This window comes from Leopardus geoffroyi, chromosome D1 (assembly GCF_018350155.1).
Source record: "Leopardus geoffroyi isolate Oge1 chromosome D1, O.geoffroyi_Oge1_pat1.0, whole genome shotgun sequence".
Classification (NCBI taxonomy): Eukaryota; Metazoa; Chordata; class Mammalia; order Carnivora; family Felidae; genus Leopardus; species Leopardus geoffroyi.
The window spans coordinates 105265068-105290949 of record NC_059329.1 but is presented as its reverse complement, the minus strand read 5'-3'; the positions used below and the strand labels follow the sequence as shown (position 1 = coordinate 105290949).

The following is a 25882-nucleotide window of genomic DNA, read 5'->3' as shown; positions in this document are numbered from 1 at the left end:
GCTTCTGTTTGAATGCCTCCGCTAATGGGGAGCTCACTTCCTCTCAAGGCACTCTTTGAGTCTTTCTCTGTCTCATCCCCATCCATGTTCCCCACCGCCTCATTTTACTTCCTTTCTTTTCCCCTTGGGCCGATGGATCCGATGGATCCAGAGTTCCCCCTACGTGTGCACCCGCTGCCCCTGACCATCCCCCCCCTTCCGAGACCCACCTCCCCTGCCGCTGGCACTTGGATACTGAAACTGGTCCGTCGAGGGAGGCTGGAAGTTCTGGTACCACTCCCCGGAGGAGGTGCTGGAGCTGTCGTCAGCCGAGGGCCCTGCCGGAAAGCCCCAGAGCCGGTCACTCTCTGCCTGGGGACAGCCAGCTCACGAGCTGCCAGGGCTAGGAGGCCCTCCCGACGCACAAGAGTGAAGTCCCTGGCTTGACCACGAATAAGAAAATGAAGGTCCGGAGAGGGGTGGAGGCTTGCCCAAGGTCACGCAGCAAGTGGCCGCAGGGCTGGGGCTGGGATCCCGAACTCAGCCTGGCTCAGGGCTTCTGGCTGCACGCTTCCTCCAGCCAGGCCGGCTACGGGATGGGAGGCTGGGGTACACGCAGAGTCTTCCTGGGCCCAGCTTACCTGAAAAGGTAGCCTGGGAGCCAGCCAGCTCCAAGTTCGGGGGCTGCTCCAAGAAGGGGCTCCTCTCTGGAGAAAACACCTGAGGGGTCCACAGAGGTAGCCTGCTACTGGGGCTGTTGCAGTAATCCTCCCCGGAGGACGTGCTGGACCCCCTGTTGCTTCCTGGGTGGCGCTGAGAGCCCAGGGAGGGCGTGTCTGCGACGTAGTGTCCAGCCCTGGCGGATGGGACCTGGGAGGCACTCGTCTCTTCAAGTCCTGGGCCAGGAAAGGGAGGATGGTGAGGAAAGAAGCGGCAATGTATCAAGGGGGCTTTCAACTCGGTCGGGGCCGACGTCCCGTATCACCGACTCACCTTCCTCCAGGGGAGGCATCTGGAACCTGCTCTGCTGGATCTCCTCCTCCGTGACCCGGTGCCGCTGGGAATCTACAAGCAGAGCGGTGGTGAGGAGGGGTGAAGGTCCACCTCCTGGTCCTGGGAGCCCGGAGGAGGGGTGGGTGGGCCTCGGGACTTGGGAGGGGGCCCTGAGGCTGAACAGTGGAGGAAGACAAGCCCAGGGGTACCGAGGGGCTTGGAATTTCCCATCACACCCCAGGCTCTTGTCCAGCCAGACCCCAAACCTCAATCTCTAACCAGCACGGGGACAGGCTGCGTCTGGCCAGAGACCCCAGTGCCTCACGCCTCTCTGGCCTGCCAGCTGCCCCTCCTCCTCCTTAAGGAAACAGGAAGAGTCCTGGGCCCTCCGCTCATGCCCTGGAGACTGTGGGCAGGAAAGGGGCAGGCGGTGCCTTCTAGGAGCACCTAGAACTTTCCAGAGTGGAAGCCTTGCTTACATCCAGTTCCCTGTTTCAGAACTGGAGAGATGTGGATTTGTTGGGTCTTAAGGACTTGAGGGTCTGGAACCTTGCCGTCAGCTCTCTCAGAACCGGTACCCCTGAATTTCCGTCACAATGTCACAGGATTTTGGACTCCTGGTCTTGCCTCTTACGTGCCTGGGCTCAGAATCCCGGGCTCTAAGGATGCCTCATCCCGGTGGCTCCCAAATGCTGATTTGTGGCACAGAGCAGAAGTGGAATCACCCACCTCCCACCCCATAGGCCCTGGTGTGCCGGGTGGGGCACAGACAACTGGTGGTCCCCAATATCCATTCTCCCCTCTGGCCTTTATCTGGACACACAGCTGCTTGGGACAGAGGTTTCGTCTGTCGTCCTCTCTTACAGCTGGGGGGGCTTAAGTTCCAGCCGGGGTGATGTGGGTGGCCGTGATGTGGGCATCTCTGGCATCCTGCCTTTTAGGGTAGGGCATGCCCCACCTTCCCTTCCCGTCCTGCTGCCCAGAATGTGGATGTTGTAGTGAGCCACGCTGGACCATGTGGACAAGGGCAACAGCTTAGGGATTGCACAGTGGCAAGAAAGGAGGAGCCTGGGCCCCTGCCGACTTCTTAGAGGACGCTGTCATTTGGGGACCTCCATCACACACAGCCAAACTCTCATCCTCGCTTATATGGTGGGTCCTGGGGAGAACCGGGGAATGTCTGACAAGCTCCCAAGGGACTTCACAACAGGCATGGGATTCTGTGCTCTAACCTCCAGCATTGCATGGGCCCTGCCTTAAGCACTGTCTTTCCTCATCCTATCCCCAGCAGGCGGGAAGGAAAGCTGGAAAAGCCGGCTGAGAGGTTCAAGCTGGGCTTGCCCATGAAGGGAGGGGAGGGTGCCAGGTTGATGGGCAGAATGGGACACAGAAGGGGTGTGGGAGAAACCATCTGAATGAATGTCTCTTGCTTGGACTTGCTTGTCTAACACAGCCACAGCCACCTTCCGGTGAATGTCGAGGGGCGGGTCTTAAGACCCCACGTGGCCAGAGACGAATGCGGGAAAGAAGGAAGTTGGAGCCATGGAGAGGTCTCTAGGGTCACAAAGTATTGTGGGAGCCTCAGTGTAGGACCATCTGCAGTGGATCCAGTGGGTAAGAAGGGGCATTCAACCCATGTCATGCAGGGGTCACCAGATGGAACCTACGGAGGGTCCCCAGCCACATGGGCCCTCTCCCTGGTAGGGGCGGGTGGGCCCTCGGGAGCCCAGGCACTCACTGTAGAAGGTGGTCAGGGCCACGGGAGGCTGGGCGCTGAAGTCATAATGCTCATAGTCTGAGTCCGAGCTGGAGTCCGAGTCCTTGGGGGGTAGGGCCTGGACCTGGATGGGCAGCTTGGGAACTGGGGAGAGAGCAGAGTTGGGGGGCACGGGGGAGTGGTGGGCAGAAAGGCACAGGGAGAGGCAGCAGAGAGCGTGGCGGGGGGGGGGGGGGACCCGAGACAGAGTGGCAGGGAGAGCACGGGGTAGCCCATCTTGTACAAGCCCATCCAGCCTGGGTTTTCCAAGCTCCCCCCCGCCCCCCCACTTCAAACACGGGGAACTAATAACACGTGTTTATTTCACAAGCACGGAGCAGTCACTACATGTCAGGCGCTGTTCTAACATTTAAAACATGATCTCGTCTGGATTCTCAGAACAACTCTGTGAGGTAGGTGCATTACGGTCCCTCTTTTACAGCCGAAGAAACTGAGGCACAGGGAGGTTCTCACCTTGCCCAGAGAAGCGGGCAGTGTGGCGCTTAACCTCGAGACCATAACATTCAGGGAGCGAATGCTCTGGGCCCAACTTGCGTGCTAAGTTCTGTATTCATAGTCTCTTCTCAAATACACGGATACCGTGCAGAGAGAATATGTATATAATTTGGCTGAGTTTTGTATTGCTTTTCCGGTCACCGAATGCTTTCAAATAAAGGTGATTTAATACAGTCATAATGCAATGCGATGAAACTCGAGTTCCTTTACAAGACTTTCAAGAGGTATAAATCCCTATGTTGTAAAAGATGGATGAATGATCTGATTTTTTTTTTTCATTCAGAAAAATGAAATAAAATTATGTTCCAGGAAACCTGGGTGGGGCTCTGCAGGAAGGCTGATTGAGGCTATTGAAAGAGGCGATAACATCACAAACCTACCAGCCAATTAGCAGGGCAGAACTTTCCTCTGAGAAATGCCCTGTATTATTCCAGAACTCTAAAGCCTAGTCTAGAATGACTGCCTTGGAGGGTCCTCTGTCCAGATCGAGGCACGACATGCTCAAGGTCCCACGGGCACCAGTGGGCTGGCTGAGGTCTCATCTCCAACTGGGGTGCTGCTTTGACCTACACAGTTCTGACCCTCCAAAAAAGGATTCCTTTCCTGTCCTCCCCAGCCTTCCTCACTCCCAGGGTGGTGGACATCGTACCTTCTTCTTTGGAAATGGTGATGGGAACATCTTGATAGCTATTGATACCCTCTGGGGTGGTGGTGGGTGGGTGCTGGTCGTTCACCATAATGGGCAGGGCTGAGAGAGGAGAGGCAGAGATGCTATAAGTCACTTTTTGGTCTCTCCCAGTCTAGCTGGTCCTGTTCTCATGGAGATGCCTCTCTCCCCACCTCTCCCTCAAATCCACACGCACACACACAGTCTAGTCCTCCCATGGACCACTTCTGCCAGGCATGCTGGGAAAATCCTGCCCATTGGGAGGTGCTCCCAGGGGTCTGGGCTGGGTGGCCATTGCTGGATGGTGCTCCATTCTGCTGAGTCCCTTGAGCCCCCCATCCCCCTGAGAAGGCCACACCTCAGGCCTGCTGCTTTCCCTCTCTGGGCCTTTCCTGTGGCTCCCAGAACTCTGCACCTACCGTATTTTCCTTTAACTTTCAAGAAGATGAAGGCTGTGGAGATGAGTAAGCCAAGGAGGAGAATTCCCAGAATGATGCAGAGGATGAAAAGCATTAGTTCTCGCGATTTCCAGGCTTCTGCTTTCTGGATCATAGTAGGTTCTGGAAGCAAGAACCCCAAATCAGAAAGAGGAACGGACATAGACTTCTTGCCTCTCCAGCATCTCTGCAGCCGACCTACTTCCCTTTTGGACTTATCTTCCTCCTCTCTTCTTTTTTCCAAATGTCTCCATCTGCTTTTAGACACTTTATATTGGGAGGTGCCCAAGAAATGTTGAATGAACAATTAGCTGAGTGAGCCTTTCCCCTGGCCACCCGCTCAGTAATCATTGAGTGCCCACTGTGTGCCCACTAGGCTCTAGGGATACAAATACGACATCGGCATCATAGGCCTTGAGGGCCACTGTCTAGTGGGGAGATCAACACGTTGAATCAATCCAATATGGCGCCAGGCTTACTGGGAAGGAGGTATGGGCAGGCATGAGGCCTTACAAGGGGCCTTCTCTGGTAGGGCAGGGTGGGAGGTGGACACCAAGGCTGGCTTTCCAGAGAAGGTGACGTGGAGCCACCTCTGGCAGCGAACAGACCATCAGGAGGGCGAGATGTCCTTTCTGTGCCCTGGATGCATCGTTCCCATCAGACACGTGCTCCCTGAGGGCAGAGGTGAGGGCCGTGATTCTGGACCTCCCAGCTCCACAGCCCTGATGTGACTTCCTGTCTTCACTCCTCTCTCGGTACCACACCTGCTAAAAAAGAACCCAAAGCCTGCAAAGAGGCTATAATGAGGCAGGTGCTTGGAGCCCTCGAGAGAGGAGAGACGGGACTCATCTCCTCCTCGGTGTTAGGCCACAGGGCTGGATGAAGGGTAGTGACAGCACCACAGGGGGCTGGTGGGATGCGAGCATCCTGACCCCCTGGCTGGGCATAGTGACTGCTCACCACTGCCAAGAAATTACCCTCTCCCTGTTCTCATTTTTTCCCCTCCCCTGCATCTGCAAAGGGCTTGACTTGAACCAGGGTGGGAGGTGGGTTTAGCAGCAGGAAGTGGATGTAAGAGGGAGGTTGGGCTGCGGGGGCCATGAAGAGACCAGTGAATTCGGGCCCAGAGGGACAGGCTGAAGGCAGGACTGTGGGGCCAAGGGCTAGAGTGTGGTCCTTGGAGGTGGATCTTTCTTTGCTCTTTGAAGGCTGATGAGGCTTCCCACCTTGACCTCAGAGAGAGAGAGAGAGAGTATGCGAGTGGGTGTCTGGGGTCCTGGCAGGAGTTCACCCTACAGCCCGTACCCTTCCCAGCGTACCATTCCCTCTCTGTGCCTTCATCCATTGCCAGTTGTCTGTCAGGACTTAGTGCCCCTCCACTCTGTCCCCAGGTCCCTGTCCACCTTCCTCCAGTGGAAGCAGGGGACAGCACCCAGCCGGTGAACCCCCTGCCTATCCCGGGGTTGCCAAGGGGCTCCGTGCCCGAACTAAATAATCATGAGAACACCTAATGTTCCGACAGTGCTTACCGTGTGCTCTGCCCTGTTCTAAGTGCTTTAGAAAAATGAATTCACTGGAGACTCACAGCAAAGCCAGGAGAAAGCTACGGCGATTATCATCCCCACTTTATAGTCAAGGGATCTGAGGCTCAGAGAGACTCAGCCCAACATTACCCAGCTAGCAGGGGACACGGCTGGGCTTTGAGCCTCAGGAGTCTTCCTGGAAGTCAGCCAAGCTACACACAGCTGGCGGGCAGACCAAGCCTGGTTCAGATCAGAGCCTTGGATGCAAACTCCGGCCAAACGCCGGCTGGCTGCGCCTTCATCCTGTGAGCGCGAGCTTTTTTCTCCGTGTAAAGGCTCTAATGAGACCTCCCCGATGGGGACACCAGGAGCATTACAGGGCCGGGAACTAATGATGGCAAAGCTCTGGACCGGTGCCCGGGATGTTATCAACCCACTGACTGTGAGCTACCACTGGCCCGTGTCAGACCAGGTCAGCGCTGGCTCTCCCCAGCTCTGTTCTCCTGCCCGACAGGAGAGTGAGCTCCTGTCCATGAAATACCAGGATTCGGGAAAGCTGGGGAGCTTACATGGCAGGGAGGGGAGAGGAGAGGGGCAAAAGCACCCACAGAATGGAGCCCGGGGACAGGGAGGGGGCGGAGGGAGCGGCAAGTCCATCGGCTGGAGGTAGGGGACGTGGGAGGCGTGCACCCACCTCCCTGAGAAACCGCACACCCAGCGACACTCACCCACAGCGACCGGCTGAACGCTTGCAGGGGCTTCAGAAGTGGACAGATTGAGCAGACTTCGGGAGCCTGTCAGAAAGCACCGATCACTTACTCAGCACGTATTACCAAGCACCTACCGTGTGCCAGTCCTTGTGTTAGAAACTGAGCAAGACAGACAAGTGACCTGGAACTTGGGGGTGCATATGGGTAAGAAAACCTGCCTTTCCCACCCCCCACACTAAGGAAACTTCATGCTGGGAAGTTTCTTGGGTTAGAGTAAGAGGCTGATGAGAAAAGAATGATCCTTTCTTTCTGTAAAATCTGCTACAGACCCCAAATCTCTTTTTCTGTCAAGTCCTGGGTTCGTTCTTCACATTGGCCTCGGGAGCTGGGAAGCCGACATTACGATCACTATCATAATCGCTTGACAGGTAAGGGATGGGGCTTACAAAGTCCCTCGGTGGATATCACCCGATTTCCCAGCTACCCTGCGAAAGGGCAAGGATCGGCAACCACACGGTCATGGAACTGAACCCCCCCCCCCGGCCCCAGTGGGTAAATGGCGGAGCTAGGCTTCGTAGACAGGTGTCTGAGCTCTCTCGCGACGCCTAATGCCATGTTTCTCTGGGTCTAACGCTCTGGCTTTGTCACAGTTTAACACCTCCGAAATTGGGGCGATGGCATCCATTGGTACAACTGATGGCGTGCCACGAGTTTATTTTGGCAGCATTGTTGTCCTTTATGGTACATAAAATAATAAGCGTGACCTCCCGATGCCGCCTTAGGTTTGGCGAAATATGGCAGAGCCCGATTCTTCGTGGGGAAATGAGGCTTAGCGGAAATAAGCGGCACCGGGTGCTCCCCAATGCCTGGCACGTGATCGGGGCCCCAGACTCTGTCGCTGATGTTACTGTTAGTGTCTCCCACTGTTATCCTTCTATGCCATCAGCCCTGGGATAGCAGTTGGTTTCATGTCCTTGAGCCAGTTCCGGTCAACAGAGACCATTGCTTAGCATGCAGGAATGTCTCACCAAATATTGGACGTCACGATCTGGGGGCTGAATCGAGGAATCTGGGGGCAAGAGTGCCCTGATTAATTAGCCGTGTCTCCCTGGGCATGGTAAGGGCAACGGTCCCTGGAAGGCCAGTAGTTGTCATTCCTGACCTAGTCCAAGCCGTGGTCCCTGGCCTGCCAGTTCTCAGGCTTCAGATTCGGGTGGAATCCTAGTCTACATCCGGGGGTAGGTGAGGTAGGGGTGGGGAGGAGGGATACCTGAGCAGAGGACTCTGGCTGCCCTCGACTGTCTGCAGAGATAGGGGTTGTTGAACCTCCAGAAGCAATCGGAGGGGGTGGGCTCCTCCCCTTTGCATGAGTAGTACATTTTCCCCGACAGGGAATGGGGCAGCCCCTGGAGTCTTGTGGCCACGGTCCCACAGCCCAAGGTCCGGCAGAGCACCTGGGCCTCCGAGGAGTACCACTCACTGTCACACACTGTGCTCCAGACCCCACGGAAATGTACTTCCACCTGCCCCTCGCAGGAGTCGGCGCCCCCAGTCAGGCGCCAGGACTGGTGCTCTGCAGAGGAGAGGTGCAGGGGGTGGGGTGGGGGTGGGGGCAGAGTCAGGTCAGGACCCTTTGGGCTGAACCCCCCTCGCCCCCCCCCCCCCCCAAGCAGGCCTGGCTCATGGATGCAAACACCCTACAGCCAACCAGTTTCCAGAATCCGCGTCCTTCCTCGGCTATATCTGCCCACACATCCCCCGGGGGTCATCTGCTGCATCTACACTGGCCCATGCTGCTCTGCTACTCAAACTGTGATCTGTGGATCTGCGGCATCGGCGTGGCGTGGGATCTGGTCAGAAACTCAGACTCTCAAGCCCTGCCCGCACCTACTGAGTCAGAATCCCTATTTACCAAGACCCCTTCTCCCCAGCCCCCATGCCCGCGCACAAGTAGAAAGAAACACTGGCTGGACCAGAGCTTCGTGGCCTCATCTGGAAGGCTGACAGCCTCCTTCGTAAGGCTCCCCTTGCTGCTCTTCCCCGGTGACCGGCTGGCCCCGGGGGAAGAGTCTCACCACCGATGTGGCTTCCTCCAGGAGGTGGGCAGGCTTACCCTCCAACTCTGGAGTCCTGGCTCCCTCTAAACTCCACCTGGCTTGCTTTCTTAGGGCGCTTGTCACTCTCTCCCTCCGATGTTGCCTGTCTCTTATTTGCTTGTCCCCGTATTTGCGAGGACTCGACCTCGCTCCGGCAGGGGTCATCCCTCCCGGCTCCCAGTAAGTGCGGGTAGATGAGCCCCGGCTCACCTGAGCACAGCACGCCGGCGTCCTCCTTGTGACCGCAGTAGCCGTTTCCTGGCAGCCCACGGCAGTCCCACAGGTGGTCCTCGGTCCCCGAGCAGTTCACCTGGTCCCGGTGGATGGGTCCTTGGCCGGGCGCGAAGTGCAGGCCGGGCAGGGCCTGGACCGCCCAGCCGCAGTTCAGCTGCCGGCACACCACGTGGGCGTCCTTCAGGTCCCACGTGTCGTCGCACACCGACCCCCACTGGCCGCTCTCTAGCATCTCCACGCGGCCGGCGCACGGACCGCTGCCGCCCACCAACCGCACCGCGCGGTTCTCTGGGGAAGGAGAAGAGGTTTGTGGGTGGTTGGGAAGAGCGGGGGAGGGAGCGGGGAGGGTGGTCCTAGCGGTGGATCCGATGAGACGAGCTGGTAGCTCGGTGGGCAGGACTGGAAAACCCAGTCAGGGCTGAGGACCTAGTGGGCAGACGTGGGGGACTCCGCAGGACTAAGGACCTGTGGGTGGGCTATGGGGCCGGTGGGAGGGGCTAGTAACCTGGTGGGCGGGACAGGGGAAATCTCTGGGCTTGCGGACTGGGTGGGCGGAGCTGCAGGCTGGTGGGTGGGGCTAGAGGCCTGGTGGGCGAAGCCCGAAGAGCAGGCGGTCGTCGGGGCTGGAGAGCCGCGCTGCTAAGGGACACAGGGAACCTGGCATATTTATGCACATGGGAGGTAGGGGCAGAGATAGAGGTCCTGAGCGAAAGCAGAGGCGGGACCAGTAGGTAAGGGCTAGAGATCCAGTTAGGATTGGGGAGCCAAGGGGTCAGGTTGGGGACCACAGTGGCGGAGCTGGAGATCCAGTAGGGGGAGAGATCCGGAGTCCAGATCTGAGGACTTGCTCAGAACTGGAAATGAGACAGTGCTTCAGTCCTCCAGTGTGGGAACCAGCTGTGCTTGTATTGGTGGCGGGTGGCCGGTGGCGGGCGGCGGGGGGTGGGGGAGGGTGGGGGAAGGGAGGGTCCGGCGGGCGGGCCTTGGGTCCAGTGGCCAGGGCTGGAGACAGGAGTGAGGGACAATGGCTTGAAGGCCTGAGGGTAGGGCAGGCAGGGCCAAGGTGGCGGTTTACTTGTACCTGCGCAGGTGACCTCAGCTGGCCTGTCGCTGTCGCACGGACGCTCCACCACGTCGCAGAGTGGCCACTCGGGCCCTCTGCACAGGACGGCGGGCGCCAGGGCCAGTGTGGCGTTCGGGGCCTCGCTGGCGTTCCCCGCGCCTGGACCAGGCGGCAGCTCCGAGGGCGGCAGGGTGGGCTGGACGGCTGCCCCCGCCCCGCCGCAGCTCAGCGCGCGGCACGCGGCCTCGGTGGCATTGTGGTTCCAGAACGCCCCGCACGCGGGCTCCCACGACTGCCGGATCCAGACCTCCACCGTCCCGCTGCAGTGGCTGCTCCCATTCACCAGGCGGATCCCGAGCGGCTCTCCTGGAATTGCCAGACGCCAGCTGAGACCTCCACCGATTGGGACTCTGCAGATCCCAGGGATGGCAGTGGGGGGCAGCGGCTTCCAGGGGCTCCACCGCTCACCTGTTGTGTTACCTCAGACTATACCCTCCTGGGCTCTGGGCCTCAGCCTTCCCATCTGCAGAATGGGGCTGGGCTGGTTCATCCCCAATCCCCCTTTGGGGCCTGACCTGGTTCTCCTTAGAGTCAGGAGACGGGGGCTGAGGGTGACTGTAGAGGTTAGGATGTCTTTGTTCCATCTAGGGTGACAGAGAACCAGGGGTCCAGTCCCCACAAACCTCCCTCTGTTGCCCCTGTCTCCAGGGCACCCTTGTGTGAAGGAAGGGCAGAGTTCTGAGTGCAAGGCCCTGCCCTTGTACTGTGGGTGCCATGCTTCCACTCTTAGGCCCCTCTGCTGTTCTGAGGGTTCTACCATCGAGGCCGCCATCATGACCTTGAAGCCCTGGAGGATGGATATGGGGTTGGTGATGGGGTTGAAGATGGGCTGCTTGGGATGGTGGTAACCCAGACACTGTCCTTGGGGAGTCACCTGCCTATTTTTGCCCAGGACTACACCCTCAGGATAGCACACAGCTTTGCACAGAGTAGGTGCTTAATATGTGTTGAGTTAATCAAGGACCCACTTGGCAGAACCCCCTCCCCCCCCACTAAGAGTTCTTCAGCTTGTTCTCAGCAAGTCTCCTTAAAATGCTTACTGAACATTTTGACCACCCATACGTGACATTTTATTTTAAGGTAAGCCCCTTGCCCAGCGTGGGGCTTGAACTCATGACCTTGAGATCCAGACCTGAGCTGAGATCGAGAGTCGGATGCTTAATGGGCTGAGCCACCCAGGTGCCCCAAGCGTATGTGACATTTTATCAGTGGCCTTTCAAAGATGGCGGTTCTAAGATCTCAGAGGGAAGGTGATGGCGGGACTCAGGCACTAAGCCAGGAAGTCAGGGAGCCTCTCCGATACCCTAAAAGTCTGTTTCCTTTCCCCATCACTCAGGACATCCCCCGCTTTGTCTCAGAAAGCTGGCTGTGCACCCCAGAAAGATTGTTTCCTTACCTGACTCCAAGGGCTGGGTCTCTGTGCTGCTGGTGTTGGGCTGGCCGTATGGGGTTGGAGTCGGGTGACCTGAAATTAACCAGTAGCGGCCATGGTGGGTGAGTGAGCACAGAGGTGCCTTCAAGGACAGGGGACACTTTCTGTGGCTACGTGGGGACCTTGACACGACATGGTCCTGGGCCTTGGGCATAGTTGCCTCCATTCAGGGTAGGGAAATTCTCAAGCTTTCTTCTGGGGCATTTTCCACTTCCCCTTTGAATTGTGCAAACGTGCTCAGACATCAGAGTAGAGCAGGGAGGAGTGACTGGGGGCTTTGGGGACACATTTCCTGGCTGAGTGACCGTGGATGGGCTACTACCCTCTGTGGGTCAGAGTCCCAGTTTGTTGGCAATAACACTTAGGCAGGTACTGTGAGGCTAAAAGGAGTCAGTACCTATAAAATACTAGACCTACAGAAGAAGCTCAAATGGGAGTTATTGTCAGGAAGAACATTGTTGTTTGGAAAACCTGTTTGAGAAACTCACACCAGGCTTCTGGGTAATCTTGCATCTGGGGGCGGGACCATCAGATTGCAGAGCTTTCAGATGCGGAGAAACTAACATTTGCCAGAGGCTGAAGTTATGCAAGGTCCTCGCAGATAGTATTCCATTTTCCTCCAAACAGGCAGTGAGGTAGATATTAGCGTTTGCTTTTTACAAATTAGGAAAGGGAGGCCCAAAGAATAGAAACCAATCGCCTGGCCCAGATGGTACCCCTTTGTCCTTCCAGAGCCCTGTCCTCTTGGCCCCCTGGGGGCTGACCTGTTTGGGCTACATCAGCATCTCCCTGGGCCCTTTAGCTTTTGCCTGGCTCAGCCAACGGGGAGCCCCAGCAGAAGTAGGAGGGAGGGAGGAGCGTGGAGTGGTAGGTGCTTATTCCCCTGGCTCCTCCTGTCCTTGAGTCTCTCCTTCCCGGTCTCGCTGACCACTCCCTGGTCTTGTCTCCTTGGGTCCAGAGTGGCAACAGCTCAGCCACTTCTGGTTCTTGCTTACCTTATCTTTTGTAAATAGTCTTTTTGTTTTTCTGTGTGTTTTTAAATGTTTATTTATTTTTGAGAGAGAGAGAGAGAGAGAGAGAGAGAACACACAAGCAGGGGAGGGGCAGAGAGGGAAGGAGACAGAATCCCAGGCAGCCTCCACACGGTCAGTGCAGAGCCCGACGCGGGACTCGAACCCACAAACTGAGATCGTGACCTGAGCTGAAGATGCTTAACCAACTGATCCACCCAGGCGCCCCTGTAAATAGTCTTTTTGTAAATAAGCCCCTTCAAAGTCTCTTATTTTGAAAGCGCCTCCCGTTTCCTGTTGGGACCCCGACTGATATTGGCCCGAGGCACCCCCACCCCAGCTGAGCAAAGCAGAGCTTGGATTTGAACAATCTCCCAGGAATGGGCTCCGTGCTGGGCAGGGATATTCCAGTTTGCAGACGCAGAAAGGGAGGGCTGTGGCCAGGGCCGCTGTGCTCCCAAAGGAGCGCCCCTGCATTCAGGGTCTCTCCCCTGCATTCAGAAGGACGTGTGCTCGCTGATGGGCCGATGTGGGGAAGAGGCAGCGAGCCTCCTTCGTCCCTTCTCTTTCTTCTCTTTTGACCCAGTATTGGAGGCCCTGATGCAACCACAAGATGGAGGGAAATGCGGACCCAACTGGAATTTTGTGTAAGAAGTAAACCTTTTTTCCGGTTCACATCCTGGTGCCCCCTCCGAAAAAACATACGCAAACCCTCCAAAAAAACAAAAAGCCCAGAAGTGAACCTCTGCTGGGGTAAGCCATGAAGATTTCACCCTATGTTTGTTACCCCGGCCCAGCCTGGCCTGGCCTGACTGATCTAGGGGCTGCAGACTCAGGCACGGCTGCTACATATTCTGAGAAGCTTCTCCGGACTCGTACCCAGTCGTGCGCGCAGGCGCACCCAACGCTCAGGCCTGCAGACACGGCTCTCCTGTAGGCACCCATGTGAGCCACTCCATCACTCAGACAGAAAGTAATCAGGCCTAGAATTGCCTGTCCTTGCCAGCTCCCTGCTTGGCTGCCCGGCCTGACCCCCGGGGAGGGAAAGGACTCAGAATTCAGAGCACAAACTCTGTGGCTAATGGAATATTCAGAACCAGGATCCAGACGCCCCGAGGTTAGGACTGCAGAATCCCGGTTCCCACAGCAATGGTCCCAGTGCCACAGAGTAACAGTTTTCAATACGTGTGCCAGGGCCGGGGTGGGGAATGGGGTCTTGGCTGTGGCGTGTGTGTGCTTGTGATTGTGGTGGGTGTGTGTGTGGTTGTGACCATTTGTGTGCAAGCGTCTGTGTGTGTGTGTGTGTGTGTGTGTGTGTGTGGAGGGCCCTAGATCGACTGTGTGTGTCTCTCTGGGTCTGGGAAACCACTCTCGTGTGCAAAAACACACATGCTTTCTGTTAGACCAGAAAACCCTGGAGGGCGGGGCTCAAAGCTGAACCAGCCCTGTGTCCCAGGCTGTCCAACCCCGTGGTTGCTGATTGACTGGCTGATGGAGGAGTGAGTAAACCTGCCAGGTTTTATTTTGTTTTTTTACATTTATTTATTTTTGAGAGACAGACAGAGACAGAGCACACGTGGGGGAGGGGCAGAGAGAGAAGGAGACACAGAATCCGAAGCAGGCTCCAGGCTCGGAGCTGTCAGCACAGAGCCCGACGCGGGGCTCAAACTCACAAACCATGAGGTCATGACCTGTGTAGAAGTCGGACGCTCAACCGACTAAGCCACCCAGGCGCCCCTAGACCTGCCAGCTTTAAGGACAGCTGTCACCAAGGCAGTTTATTCATTCTCAAGGGTTTGTTTCCTGGTCCCAGGCATTTTCCTGCCCCCAATCCCAAGAAGGGATCCTGGCTTTTGTGTTCTCTGAGTCCTGTGCCTGTAAGAACAAAAGAAGAATTTCCCTCCCACCCTCCTTGCATCCAGGCTTCGGCTGGCACACGGGGCCCCATGCAGCACCGGTGCGTCCCAGGCATCATTGTTGCCTTTGTCTGGTCCTGCGTTTCACACTTTTCTTTGCATTTGATTCACTTTTTGCTGGAGTGAATTTATTTGAAAAGGAACCGTTACCTTTTCCCGGGAATCTGCTCTACAGCATTAAGATACTCAACTATAAAAGTGTTGATTGCGTGTCTTGGATGGCTAATCACTGGACACAGAGTGAATGCTCATTCGTTGGGGGAAATGGAATGAATTACGGCCCATTTACAGCATGTCCTCTGATGCCGCCTTTATAAAGAATGAAATGGACACACACCGGTTGGAGGGGTTTCCATCCTGTGTTGAGTAAGGAAGCAAGATGCAGGGAAGGAGGTGTAATGTGATACAACTTTGGTAAAGCGATGGCCAAAAAGAAAAAAAAAACACCTTTTATGAACTGGTACGATTATATGGACATGGGGAAGAGTGTGGGGGGAAAGACAGAGAGGGCCAGATTTATGGGCGTGTGACCTGTGCATTCACAGGCCCCCAACTCAGAAGGTTCCCTGGATGTGGTTTAGTGCTGTCTTCATCTTGAAATTCTTAACAGTTTTTTAACAAGGGGCTCTGCATTTTCCTATTGCACTGGGTGGGCCCCTTCACATTTTGTAACTGGTCCTGGGGCCGAGCCTTATGCTGGTGGGAGAAGATAGGGAGAGAGAGACAAAGCAAACAAGGAAAGAAGGAGATAAAAGGCTGTATTTAGAAAACCATGTGTGGTATGAATCCATTTCTATAAAATCAGGTACCGAGGTAGACGTGCACAATTAGCGAATATAGAGCACAAATGGACTTTTAGTACGGCGTGCCCCAAATGGAAGCGAACTGTGAAACTAAGTGCACTAAAAGGAAAGCCACATAAGAAATATTAAAAGACGCGTCATCATCGAATAAAGACGGTCTCTTTGATAGGCTCAGAAAGAATGACAGAGCCTCGAAGAGAAAATCATTAAAATAATTAAATCTTTTTCTTCCCACGCGGCTCCGTGTTATTGGATACTAAACTCGGTTATGCTGTGTGCCCCACAAAATCATCTTGAGTTGTGCGCCCCTCCCCGTTCTGCAAAAGTATGGACCCACAGGGATGAGAGATGGAGGGGAGGGCTCCGACCGGGGAGGGGGAGAAAAGCTTACCCCTCCAGCGCAAGACGATGGACAGCAGCTTTTCCGGCCGGCCCCGAGCAGAACGGGCCAGGACCCTGGACAGGGTAGCCAGGGGAAGATGCCGAGGGAACGTGAAATGTAGGCGACCGAGGACAGGAAAAATGAAGAGTCACCTTGCCTGGAGGCTGAGAGACACTTGTCCTCCTCTTGTGTCACCCAGGCCCGTGGGACTTCCCGGGGCTTGGAGAGCTGGGGGACATGGAAAGGGAAGAGGCGTAGACACTGAAGGAGAGGCCGAGGCCCAGCTGGCCGGCCCAGTGTCAGAGCAAGTGGGGGAGGGGAGCTGTCAGGCCCCTTTGGGGTCACCAGAACACTGCCCTGGGCACGCCTGGCACACGGGGTGAGAGAAACACCAGCTGAAGGCTCCAAAGATGTGCCGAGAAAAGCATAGACATAATAAGTGCTTGCCGAGAGGATGATGCTGCAGGGCCGGGGTTTGGGGGAAGGCAGGGTGGAGGCAGAGGGCTACAGCCACGTACGTGGAGGGGACCCACAGAGAGAACCAGCGCGCAGAGGGCAGCATGAGTCGCCTGCCACAAGCACATTGTTTTCTTTTTAACATCAGTACAAAGTGTCATGAGCCCACGTCAACGGCCTTGAGAACAACAGCAGCAGAGCCCTTTTGATCCGGTCATTTCATTTCTGGAAACCTGTCCTAAAGAAATAATCTGGAATACTCCATAGAGATTAGAGGCCATGTGTCAGAATTGGAAAGTTCTAGATTCCTTTCCCCACCTGAGCCCTTTTCTGTTGTTTTTTTTTTTTCCTTTTAAGAGAGTGTGAGTGGGGGAGGGGCAGAGGGAAGGAGAGAGAGAATCCCAGGCAGGCTCCGTGCTGCCAGCGCAGAGCCCGATGCGGGGCTCAAACTCACGAACCGTGAGATCATGCCCTGAGCCTAAATCAAGAATCGGAGGCTTAACTGACCGAGCCACCCAGGTGCCCCCAAGGCCTTTGCTAACTGTGCGATTCAGGCAAATCATTTAACTTCTCTGAGCCTCGGAAATTCCCTCTGTAAGATGGGAGCAAGAAGGACCCCCCAGTGCAGGCTCACCGTGAACATGGAAATATACGACACACTTTAGACAAAGCCTTCCCTTCCCTTGTTTCTAATAGGAAAAAAATTTACAGTCCTCCAAACTGGGGACAACTGAACTGTCTAAAAGCAACTGGCGGATCGGTTAGGAGGATCAACAATAAAAATATTTGCAAAAAGATATTCACAAAGAGTTTTTAATGATGCGGGGAAAACTACAAATACTTTGGGCTCTCCCCTCTGGCCCCCGCCCCCACCCAGCCCGGCTTTAAGCTTCTGAAGGTCTTCTGAGACCCAGAGGGAGCCTGAGTTCGGTCCCCCATTCTGTCCTCTCCTTGAACCCTGGACTTTTCCCCTCCGTGGCCCCAGTTGCATGCAGTTACGGTGGTTTTAGTGATGTGCTGTTGATTCCCATCAGGCCCGCTAGATTCTAAGGGTCACAGGGACAGGGATGTTCCATATCCCCGACACTTGGCACAGTGCCTTGCCCAGAAGAGATGCTAAAAGGATATAAATAAATGAAATGTGATCTCTACTACAGAAAAAAAAAAGCATAGGAAAAATAAAAACACTAGCAGGAAATATGCCCATACGGCGAGTTTTGTTGTTTTCTCTCTCTTTCGGTTGCTTTAAATTTTTAAAATCTTCTAAGACAAATTAAAAATTAAAGGTCTCCAAAGAAACAAGCGGGCCTTTTTTGGGGGGAGAACATGTGGTTGGCTTGCAGTACTAATACAATGAGTTTTTTTAGTGTTTCTTTATTTTTGAGAGAGAGAGAGAGTGTGAGCCCAAGTGGGGGAGGGGCAGAGCTGTCTGCACAAAGCCCGACACGCGGGGCTTGAACTCATGAACCACGAGATCATGACCTGAGCTGAAGCTGGACGCTTAACCGACGGAGCCACCCAGGTGCCCCCACAATGAGTTTGAAGCCAGCTGTCCACTCATTCCGCTCACCCGAGCCTGTGGAGAGGGTCCGGCAGACCACGTGGCCAGTGTGGCCGTGTCAGCCAGAGCCACACTCACGCCTGGAGGTGAAACAAAGAGCTCGTGTGCTCCGTGGGTCAAGCCGTTTCTTCTCTGGTAAATGTCAGGATTGTTGGGGGCAGAGTGGAGGGGTCACACCGGGGCTGAGTGTTAGAGGAGGCGGGTCCGGGCTGATTTCTATCATGAGCTTTCTGTGTCACCTCGGATGGGTCTTTTATACTCCCCGGACCTGTTTTCTCACTTGCAAGACAACAGACTGATAGCTTTCTGGTCTCTTCTAGTCCTTCGATCCTTTCATTATAATTAGATAAAATATATAATCAAAGACAACTCTAATGAACACTCACTGTATGCCCCAGAGATGATGAGTATTATCAATGCGCTTTAATCCCATGTAGTACCTATTCGAATCCTGAAACTATCCTATGAAGTGGGAACTATTAGCCTCCCTGTGTCATCACAGAAAGAACTGCAACACAGAGAGGTTAAGCAAATCACCCACGGCCACCCAGCTGGTCAGCATTAGAGGCAAGCATAGAGCCTGGGCAGTCTGGCTTGAGAAGCCACTCTTAAACCACTACATCGTACGACTTCCAATATCCTATCGATATAAATGGAAAATGTGTCCTGTGCTCTCAGTCTATCATTACAGGGGGCGGTTCATCATATGCAAAGAGTTCGTATGTACAAATGCGGCAAGAGGAGTAGAAATCTGGAGATGTTAGAGATCCTTTTGTCCAAAATGGAGAACTGTGTTTTGCTGCACTGTCCGATATGGTTGCAATTTTCATTTTATTTAATGCAATTCGTTTAAACGTCATCTTACAAACTGATATTCGATCCAGTCGTTGGAAAACTTCAAAAACCGTTCGAGCTGCTTAGATACGTGAATCGACCTTTGCCATAACGAATTTTATGAAATCTGAATACAGATCAAGTACTGCTGATGAAACTTTAGGGTCCAGACTGAGATGGGCTTTAAATGCCAAGTATACGCCATATTTCGAAGACTTGGTAAGAAAAAAAGTAGACTGTGAAATAGCTCATTAATAACTTTTTATATTGACAGCATGTTGAGATGATATTTGGGACATATGGGTTCAGTAAAATATATCATTATGTTAACTTCATCTGTTTTCACTTTTTAAAATGTGGCTACAGGAGAATTTAAAATGACCAATGTGGCTCACATCCTATTTGCATCAGACAGCACGATGTGGGGGAGAACATGGGCCTTGTATCCACAGGCTTGGACAGGAGACCCAGCCCTGCCCTTACTAACTATTTTTTTTTAAGTTTATTTATTTATTTTGAGAGAGAGAGAGAGAGAGCACGCGTGCATAAGTGGGAGAGGGGCAGAGAGAGAGGGGGAGAGAGAGCGAATCCTAGGAGGGCTCTGTGCTGTCAGCGCCGAGCCTGATTCGGGGCTTGAACTCATGAACCATGAGATCGTGACCCCAGCGAAAACCAAGAATCAGATGCTTAACTGACTGAGCCACCCAGGCGCCCCTTCCAATACTTTAGAAGAACTCATTTAATTTCATTTCATTCCCACAGCAAGCCCACAAAGTGGGGACACTGAGGCACAAAGACGTTTTGTAATTTACCCAAGATGACACAGTGAGAAAATGTCAGAGCTGGGATTTGGACCGAGGCTCTCTGGTTCCAGAGCCCACACTCTCAACCGCTCTACTCCACTGGTTGGAACCCAGGGTCCTGGTTTCGGCTTCAGAGACAGTGCCGGGGGCAGGGGAGTGGTGGGGGGGGAGTGGAGTGGGGGTGGGGCAGGGAGCTCTGACAAGCCAGGGGATCTCCCAAACTCTTTCCACCTCTGCACCGCTCAGCAAGCCCTGAACTCAGACATGAAATCTCTCCCCATAATGGTGGTACAGCTTCCGGGGGTTAATTTCCGAAAGGCGCCCTGACTCCCAGGGTGAGCTGCCACCGTGAAGAGACCATCCTTCCTGGGGCAGAGGCTCCTGGGATGGCATTTGTCCCACTGCCCTCATAACACGGAGGACACAAGTCTGCCGGCTGAGCCACGAGCTGCCCCTGCCCCTTCCCCACCAGCTCCCCGACCCAGGCTGGGTCCGGTACCGTCTGCCCCCCACCCCCACCCCGGTTTCTATTGTGAGGAGGAAAGGGACACTTAGAAGACCAACCACCAGTGGAACCGGGGTGGGGTGGGGCGGGTATCGGGGAAGCAGCCAGGAGAGGGAGGGGGCCGGGACTAGGCGACTGGTTCTCTTTCAAGAAATTCCCTGGAGGTTGTTACTGGGCAGCGATCCGCCGAACGTCTGGACAGAATAAAGGAACAAGCTACAATTCCATTAAATTTGGAAAGAAGCATGGTGCCCGTTTACACAAGTAACTTGCAACCGGAGGCAGAGCCGGTAGCTGTGTTCTGTCTTCGAAGGGACTTGGGGGGAGATTGTGACATCCAGTCGGGCTGCGTTTACTTTGTCACGGAGACCGAGGCTGGCCCAGGGGCTTGGTGGCTCACTTGGAGAGGCCCTCGCTCACTGGTGTCGGTGGCTGTGGTGAACAGAAGCAGGCTGTACCCGCTGGGCATCTCTAAGTCCAAGAAGGTTGGGGTGACGTTCCTCCCTTTGGAACCTATAGAGAAGTTAGGGCGCTCCTGGGTGGCTCAGTCGATTAAGCATCTGACGTTCGGTTTCCGCTCAGGTCGTGATCTCACGGTTCGTGGGTTCGAGTCCTGCATGGGACTCCTCACTGACAGTGCGGAGTCTGCTTGGGATTCCCTCTCTCTCTCCCTCTCTCTCTCTGCCCCTCCCCCACTCAGTCTCTCTGTCTCTCAAACTAAATGAACTGAAAGAAAAAATTTTTCTAATTAAAAAGAAAATGTAAGGGGAAGTCAATGACTTGGGATTTTGGCTTTATTTTATTTGACGGGCATTTTTGTTTGATTTCACTCTCTTCTCTTCTACCTAGGAAAATCTTGGGGACACAGAGGAAACTCAGTGCACACGCTATGAACTGGACCTTTGTGTCCCCCCCCCCCCCCGCCAACCCACCAAATCTGTATATTGAAGCCCTACTCCCCAGTGTGATGGTTCAGGAGGTGGGGTGCTTGGGACGCAATTCGGGTTAGATGAGGTCATGAGGGTGGGGACCTCCTGATGGAAAAAAGAACAGGAGACAGGCACTCTGTCCCTCTGCCACGTGAGGACGCAGCAGGAAGGGGGGGCAGCCATGAACCAGGAAGAGGTTCCTCACCAGACACTGAGCCTGCAGGCACCTTGACCTTGGACTTCCCAGCCTCCAGAACTGTGAGACCACGTGGGTACTTTGGGCCATCCAGTCTGTGGCATTTGGCTCTAGCAGCCCAAGCTGAGACAACACAGGATGGATGGGAGTTCAGAGCTCCAGAGGACTCCACTCCCTCAGGGCAGAGAACATCCAGCCTTTTTAGCTTTCTGGCGTCACCCCGTCACACGACAGAGGATGTTCATCTGCGTGACCCCCTCCCTGCATGCCCAGCTGGAATTTCTGTCCCCTCCATCGCCACGTCCAACAGCTGCTCATAATTCCCACCGAAAGGGAAGCTCAACCATAGGAACAACGCAACATCACCCGCTTTGGGGCCCGTTAGATTTCTGGAAGTCCCCTGTTCTCTCTCTTGCTCAAGAGAGCGAGGCTGTGTGAGTGACGCTGTGCCGAGAGCTGAGAAATGAGTCTGTGGCTGGCCTGTGTTCAATTCCGTTCACGCCCATTGAGCTCGCCGCGTGCCGGGACGGGAGTAGGTGTCAGGGACACGAGCGTGTCACTGGGAAGGTCCGTGGGTTGCCTCGAGGGCTGCGGGGAGAACATACGTGAAATGCCTCGGATGTGGTATCTGGAAGCTGTCGTGATGACCCCCCATCCTGAGGCTTTGGCCTACTTTCTCTTGTCCGGTGCTGAGTGGATACGGGGGGGCATCTGGCCATCGATTACACGTTCCGTCCCAGGCACGAAGATGGCTCTGAGGGCCCTTCAGCCTTCTCTGCAAAGGGACAGTTCCAGCGCCCCAAAGACTTCGTTATTTCCTCCTTCCTCCCCATCCCTCTTATGAACCTCAGCAGAGCTGCCCCACACTCACATTTTGCTGCCTCCTTCCCTGGCTCTGCAAGTCCTAGAGACGTTCATCCGGTGGTCCTAGAGACGAGACGGGGCCTGCGGTTGCCATGGTAACAGGAGTTCCTCCAAAACCAAAGGCTCCCGTGGTCCTGACCCCACAGGCGCCTCCGCCAGACCCCACCTTCTGGGCCGCCACCGCCCGGTGAGACGAGACACCACCACCCATGGAGAGTCATGAGCAGCTCCATACTAAGCCCAAGGGGTGACAGAAGGGATGGGGTTCCAAGAGAGCCCAGCAGGCCAGAGGCACCGACTGGCCTTTCACAGGTCCCACCTGCTCGATCCCCCATAAGAATTCAGACCACTGAGTGCGCGAGGCAGACGTCCGGTCCCTCCTCTAGAATTCTGATTCTAGTAGGTCTCGGGTGGAGGGGTGTTTGAACCAACCCTGCCCGGGTTTGGAACCCAGCTGCCTCCACGCCATGGGCGTGTTGGGCCAATCTCATTATATGCCAGCCTTGCTTCCCCCACCTCACAGATGTAAATGTCTCGTATGACTGACGTACGATCACAAGAGAGACCCAACGCCAGCCCTGGTTAAGTACTCAAGATCTTGCCGGGTCAACGAGTATGAACGTGTATATGTGATAGATGTGTGTGTGTGTGTGTGTGTGCACATGGGCATAGGAGGTGGATAGAGCGGATTATAAACACATCACGCAGGATGGTCACATCGTTACACATGTAACGGATCGAAAAATGGCCAATAATACCTCAAAAAGCTGAAGATGTTCAGACCTTGGCCCCCAAACCTATTCCTTTCCATACATATCCTAGAAAAAATTATCTGGCATGTTCACATGCAAACATCCACAGGGATTTTTACTGCAGAAAGAAAATTAGGAGTGGGGCGCCTGGGTGGCTCAGTCAGTTGAGCGTCCAACTTCAGCTCAGGTCATGATCTCACAGTTCGTGGGTTTGAGCCCCGCATCGGGCTCTGTGCTGACCGCTTGCTCAGAGCCTGGAGCCTGCTTCGGATCCTGTGTCTCCTTCTCTCTCTGCCCCTCCCCCACTCACGCTTTGTCTCACTCTATTTCTTTTTTTTTTAAACTTTTTTTTTTTCAACGTTTATTTATTTTTGGGACAGAGAGAGACAGAGCATGAACGGGGGAGGGGCAGAGAGAGAGGGAGACACAGAATCGGAAACAGGCTCCAGGCTCTGAGCCATCAGCCCAGAGCCTGACGCGGGGCTCGAACTCACGGACCGCGAGATCGTGACCTGGCTGAAGTCGGACGCTTAACCGACTGCGCCACCCAGGCGCCCCAATTTCTTAAAAAATAAATAAATATAAAAAAAAGTTAAAACAAAAAAAATAAAATTAGGAGTAATCTAACAGCCCACCAGCAGGAAATAATTAAAGATACTGTGTTATATTCATAGACTGGATTATTTCGCTAGAAGCATGAACTAGATCTTTATCTGTCCGCTTGGACAGATCTTGCAAACATAATATATTGAATGAGAAAAGTAAGTGTTAGAACAGCCTGTCCAGCATGCTAACACTTATATAAAATATGGCACATATGCCCATCCATTGGGTATTGATACATTTTTGTGTAATAAGAATATGAAAGCATGGAAGACAATGGTATACACGTCACACTTTGGAGTGTGTGAATCCTCTGGGGAAGGAAGGAAAAGAATAATACGTATTTCAACAGTATCTATTTGGTTTTCTTTCCTATTAATACAGATCATTTTGCCAAATGTAGCAAAAATGGAAACATTTCTTGTTTTTTTTTTTTTTTTTTTTTTAAATGTAAACATTTCTTAAACGAGGGTAGCGGGCATGCAGAATCCGAAGCACACTCCAGGCTCCGAGCTGTCAGCACAGAGCCCGACACGGGTCTCGAACTCACGGACCATGAGATCATGACCTGAGCCGAAGTCGGATGCTTAGCCCACTGAGCCACCCAGGCGCCCCCCGTTATTTTTAATAGAAGTCTGTATAACTCGCCTTACCTCCGCCCACGTTTCCAGGGTCATGCCCGTGGCCAGGCCCTCTCTGGGCTCTACTGTAGAAAGGTGGAGGAGAGGGAGCCCCAGGCCGGCCTGCAGTTTGGAGTCCAGCCGGGAGGCCCAGGCATCAAGAGTTGGCTAGATCCTGTCTCTCCGGCTGCACAAAGGGTGTCCCCAAGGAACCCTGAGGAGGGTGAGTCTAGAAAGTTCCTGCAGGGGAGGAGGATTTGGGCGAGGCCTTGATGGTCAAGGAGCGTTTTACTAGGACCGGGTGAGCAGATGCACATTTACCAAGGGCTTCCTCTGTGCCGAGTGCTTTCCATACGTTATTGTACAGAATCCTCATGACAACCCTGTGAGGAAACCCGTCTTCCTGACAAAGAGGCTCGGAGAAGTTAAGTTACTAGCCCCAGGTCACAAAGCTTGGAGTTGACAGACCCAGAATGCAAATGCAGGTTTGCTCCCCATACTTATTCTTTCCATGACTTCATGCGGCATCAGCCAGTGAGAGGAGGCAGAAGGGCATTCTGGGTCGGGAGTACGGCACGAGCCAAGGCCCCGGGGCAGGTCAGGGACTGGTGTGTGAAGGCTGAATGAGATTCAAGAATAAAATCCTCCAGAGCATGGCCCCCTGTGCAAAGCTCAGGGCTAGGTTTCTGGGTTTCAGTGGAAGCCGAAACCCTGCTGGGCTGCACAGGGCTTTCCAGGGGGCCTGTCCCCACCCACTGGCTCTCTAGAGGGACTCTGGTTTGAGTCTCTGAGAGCGGCTGGAACAGCAGTTTCTGGGTGAATGAAGCTTGAGTGTGGGCACGGGATGAAAATCCCCCCAGCTCCTAGAGGCGGTGCTAACACCTTTCTGAGGGGGCCTAAAGCCCCCTTAGGAGAAGGGCCCCCCGGATGTCAGGCACCCAGAGCTGCTGGAAGCCATCGGCATCCCTCTAAGGAAGGAACCAGGGCCCCTTCCTGAGCACGTGACTTCAGGCTGGGACTGGAATGTCTTGGGGGGAGCGGGGGGCGGGGGACAGAACATCACTTCAGATCCAGTCTGAGCCCACAGTCTTAGCCGCCAGGCCTCACGGTCACCCCACGCTTCCCTCCACAAGTCGCACGTAGGCTTGCTTTTGAGGGGGTTCAAAGTCCTTCCACGGTTCCGCCTATCTTAACCCTTAGCCAAGAAGGTGCATTCTTTCGGTCCTTCGTTCATTCCTCACCGTTGGCCAGGCTGTGCACACATCGCGGTAGGGCTCACACGTGTACTCATGGCTCAGTACAGTCGGGGAGAATTTCTGTCCCAGGGGTCAAAGCAAAGTGCTCCAGGAGAAGTAGAGGTGGGAGGGAATAACTTGGGCTCCAAAGAGCAGGGGACCGTCGGGAGGGGTCTTAGAGGATGTGTAGGAGTTCTCAGGGATGAGAAAGTGGTGGGGAGAGAGAGAGAGAGCCATCCAAGCCTTGGACCAAGGACTCGAGAGACCCAACCTGCACCTTTCCAGAGGTGAGTGGGCCAGGAGGAGAGATCACCAAGGGCAGCAACGACCCATTCCTCTGTCTGTACCCGCCTCGTTCTCCCGGCCAGTGGCCTGGCCTCACAGGCCTTCCCATCATTCTCTGCCAAGGTGCTTCAGCCCCGATTCATACACCAGAAAGACATGCTGCTTTCAAAGCCCCTGCTCCCAGTGACGGCTAAGATCTCTGATCAGCGCCTCTCCCCAAGCCTTTAGGCTTCAAACCAGGATACGCAGAGGCCCGGCTGAATGTTTGGTCAGTACCAGAGTACGATGGGCACTTGGCAAGTTCGGCAGAGTTTTGGGGTGGGCGTCCCAAGCTCCGGCCACCGGCACCCACTGCTTTGGGGTGAGGGTCTGGCTCAGCCAACGGAGCCACTGCTCACCCCCAGCTGTGCTCTGCCCTCCCAATCCACTCCTCTGGCTTGTGACTTTGTTTCTAAACTCTCGAGTCCTGGGGAACGGAGAAACCAAGAAGCCACCACCAGAGGGTTGGACGTCTGTGAGCCCTGGAGTCAGACCGATGTGGGTCCAAGTCCCCCTCTTCCTCTTCATACCAGGATCTGGATTTCTTAGCCTCTCCGCGCCTCGGCGACGCTTCTCCAACGTGAATGGGGATGGTCATGTCACCTCCCTGGAGCAGTCAGGGG

At 54.6% G+C, this 25882-nt stretch overlaps 1 protein-coding gene across 6 annotated transcripts in view; it reads right to left on the bottom strand.

Annotated features, from left to right (window-relative positions):
- Positions 1-25882, bottom strand: part of CD6 (CD6 molecule) — a 40682-nt gene that overhangs the window by 1397 nt on the left and 13403 nt on the right. Inside the window, exons 2-12 of one of the 6 annotated variants that reach the window (XM_045485422.1) lie at positions 11431-11499; positions 9993-10340; positions 8888-9199; positions 7852-8154; positions 6600-6665; positions 4331-4471; positions 3894-3992; positions 2711-2833; positions 973-1044; positions 621-875; positions 210-317 (exon numbers count right to left, since the gene is read on the bottom strand). In XM_045485422.1, the coding sequence (XP_045341378.1) occupies positions 210-317; positions 621-875; positions 973-1044; positions 2711-2833; positions 3894-3992; positions 4331-4471; positions 6600-6665; positions 7852-8154; positions 8888-9199; positions 9993-10340; positions 11431-11499 (1896 nt within the window). The remainder of the gene's footprint in view (positions 1-209; positions 318-620; positions 876-972; positions 1045-2710; positions 2834-3893; positions 3993-4330; positions 4472-6599; positions 6666-7851; positions 8155-8887; positions 9200-9992; positions 10341-11430; positions 11500-25882) is intronic. The other 5 variants (XM_045485423.1, XM_045485424.1, XM_045485428.1 and 2 more) reach the window with 5 other exon arrangements.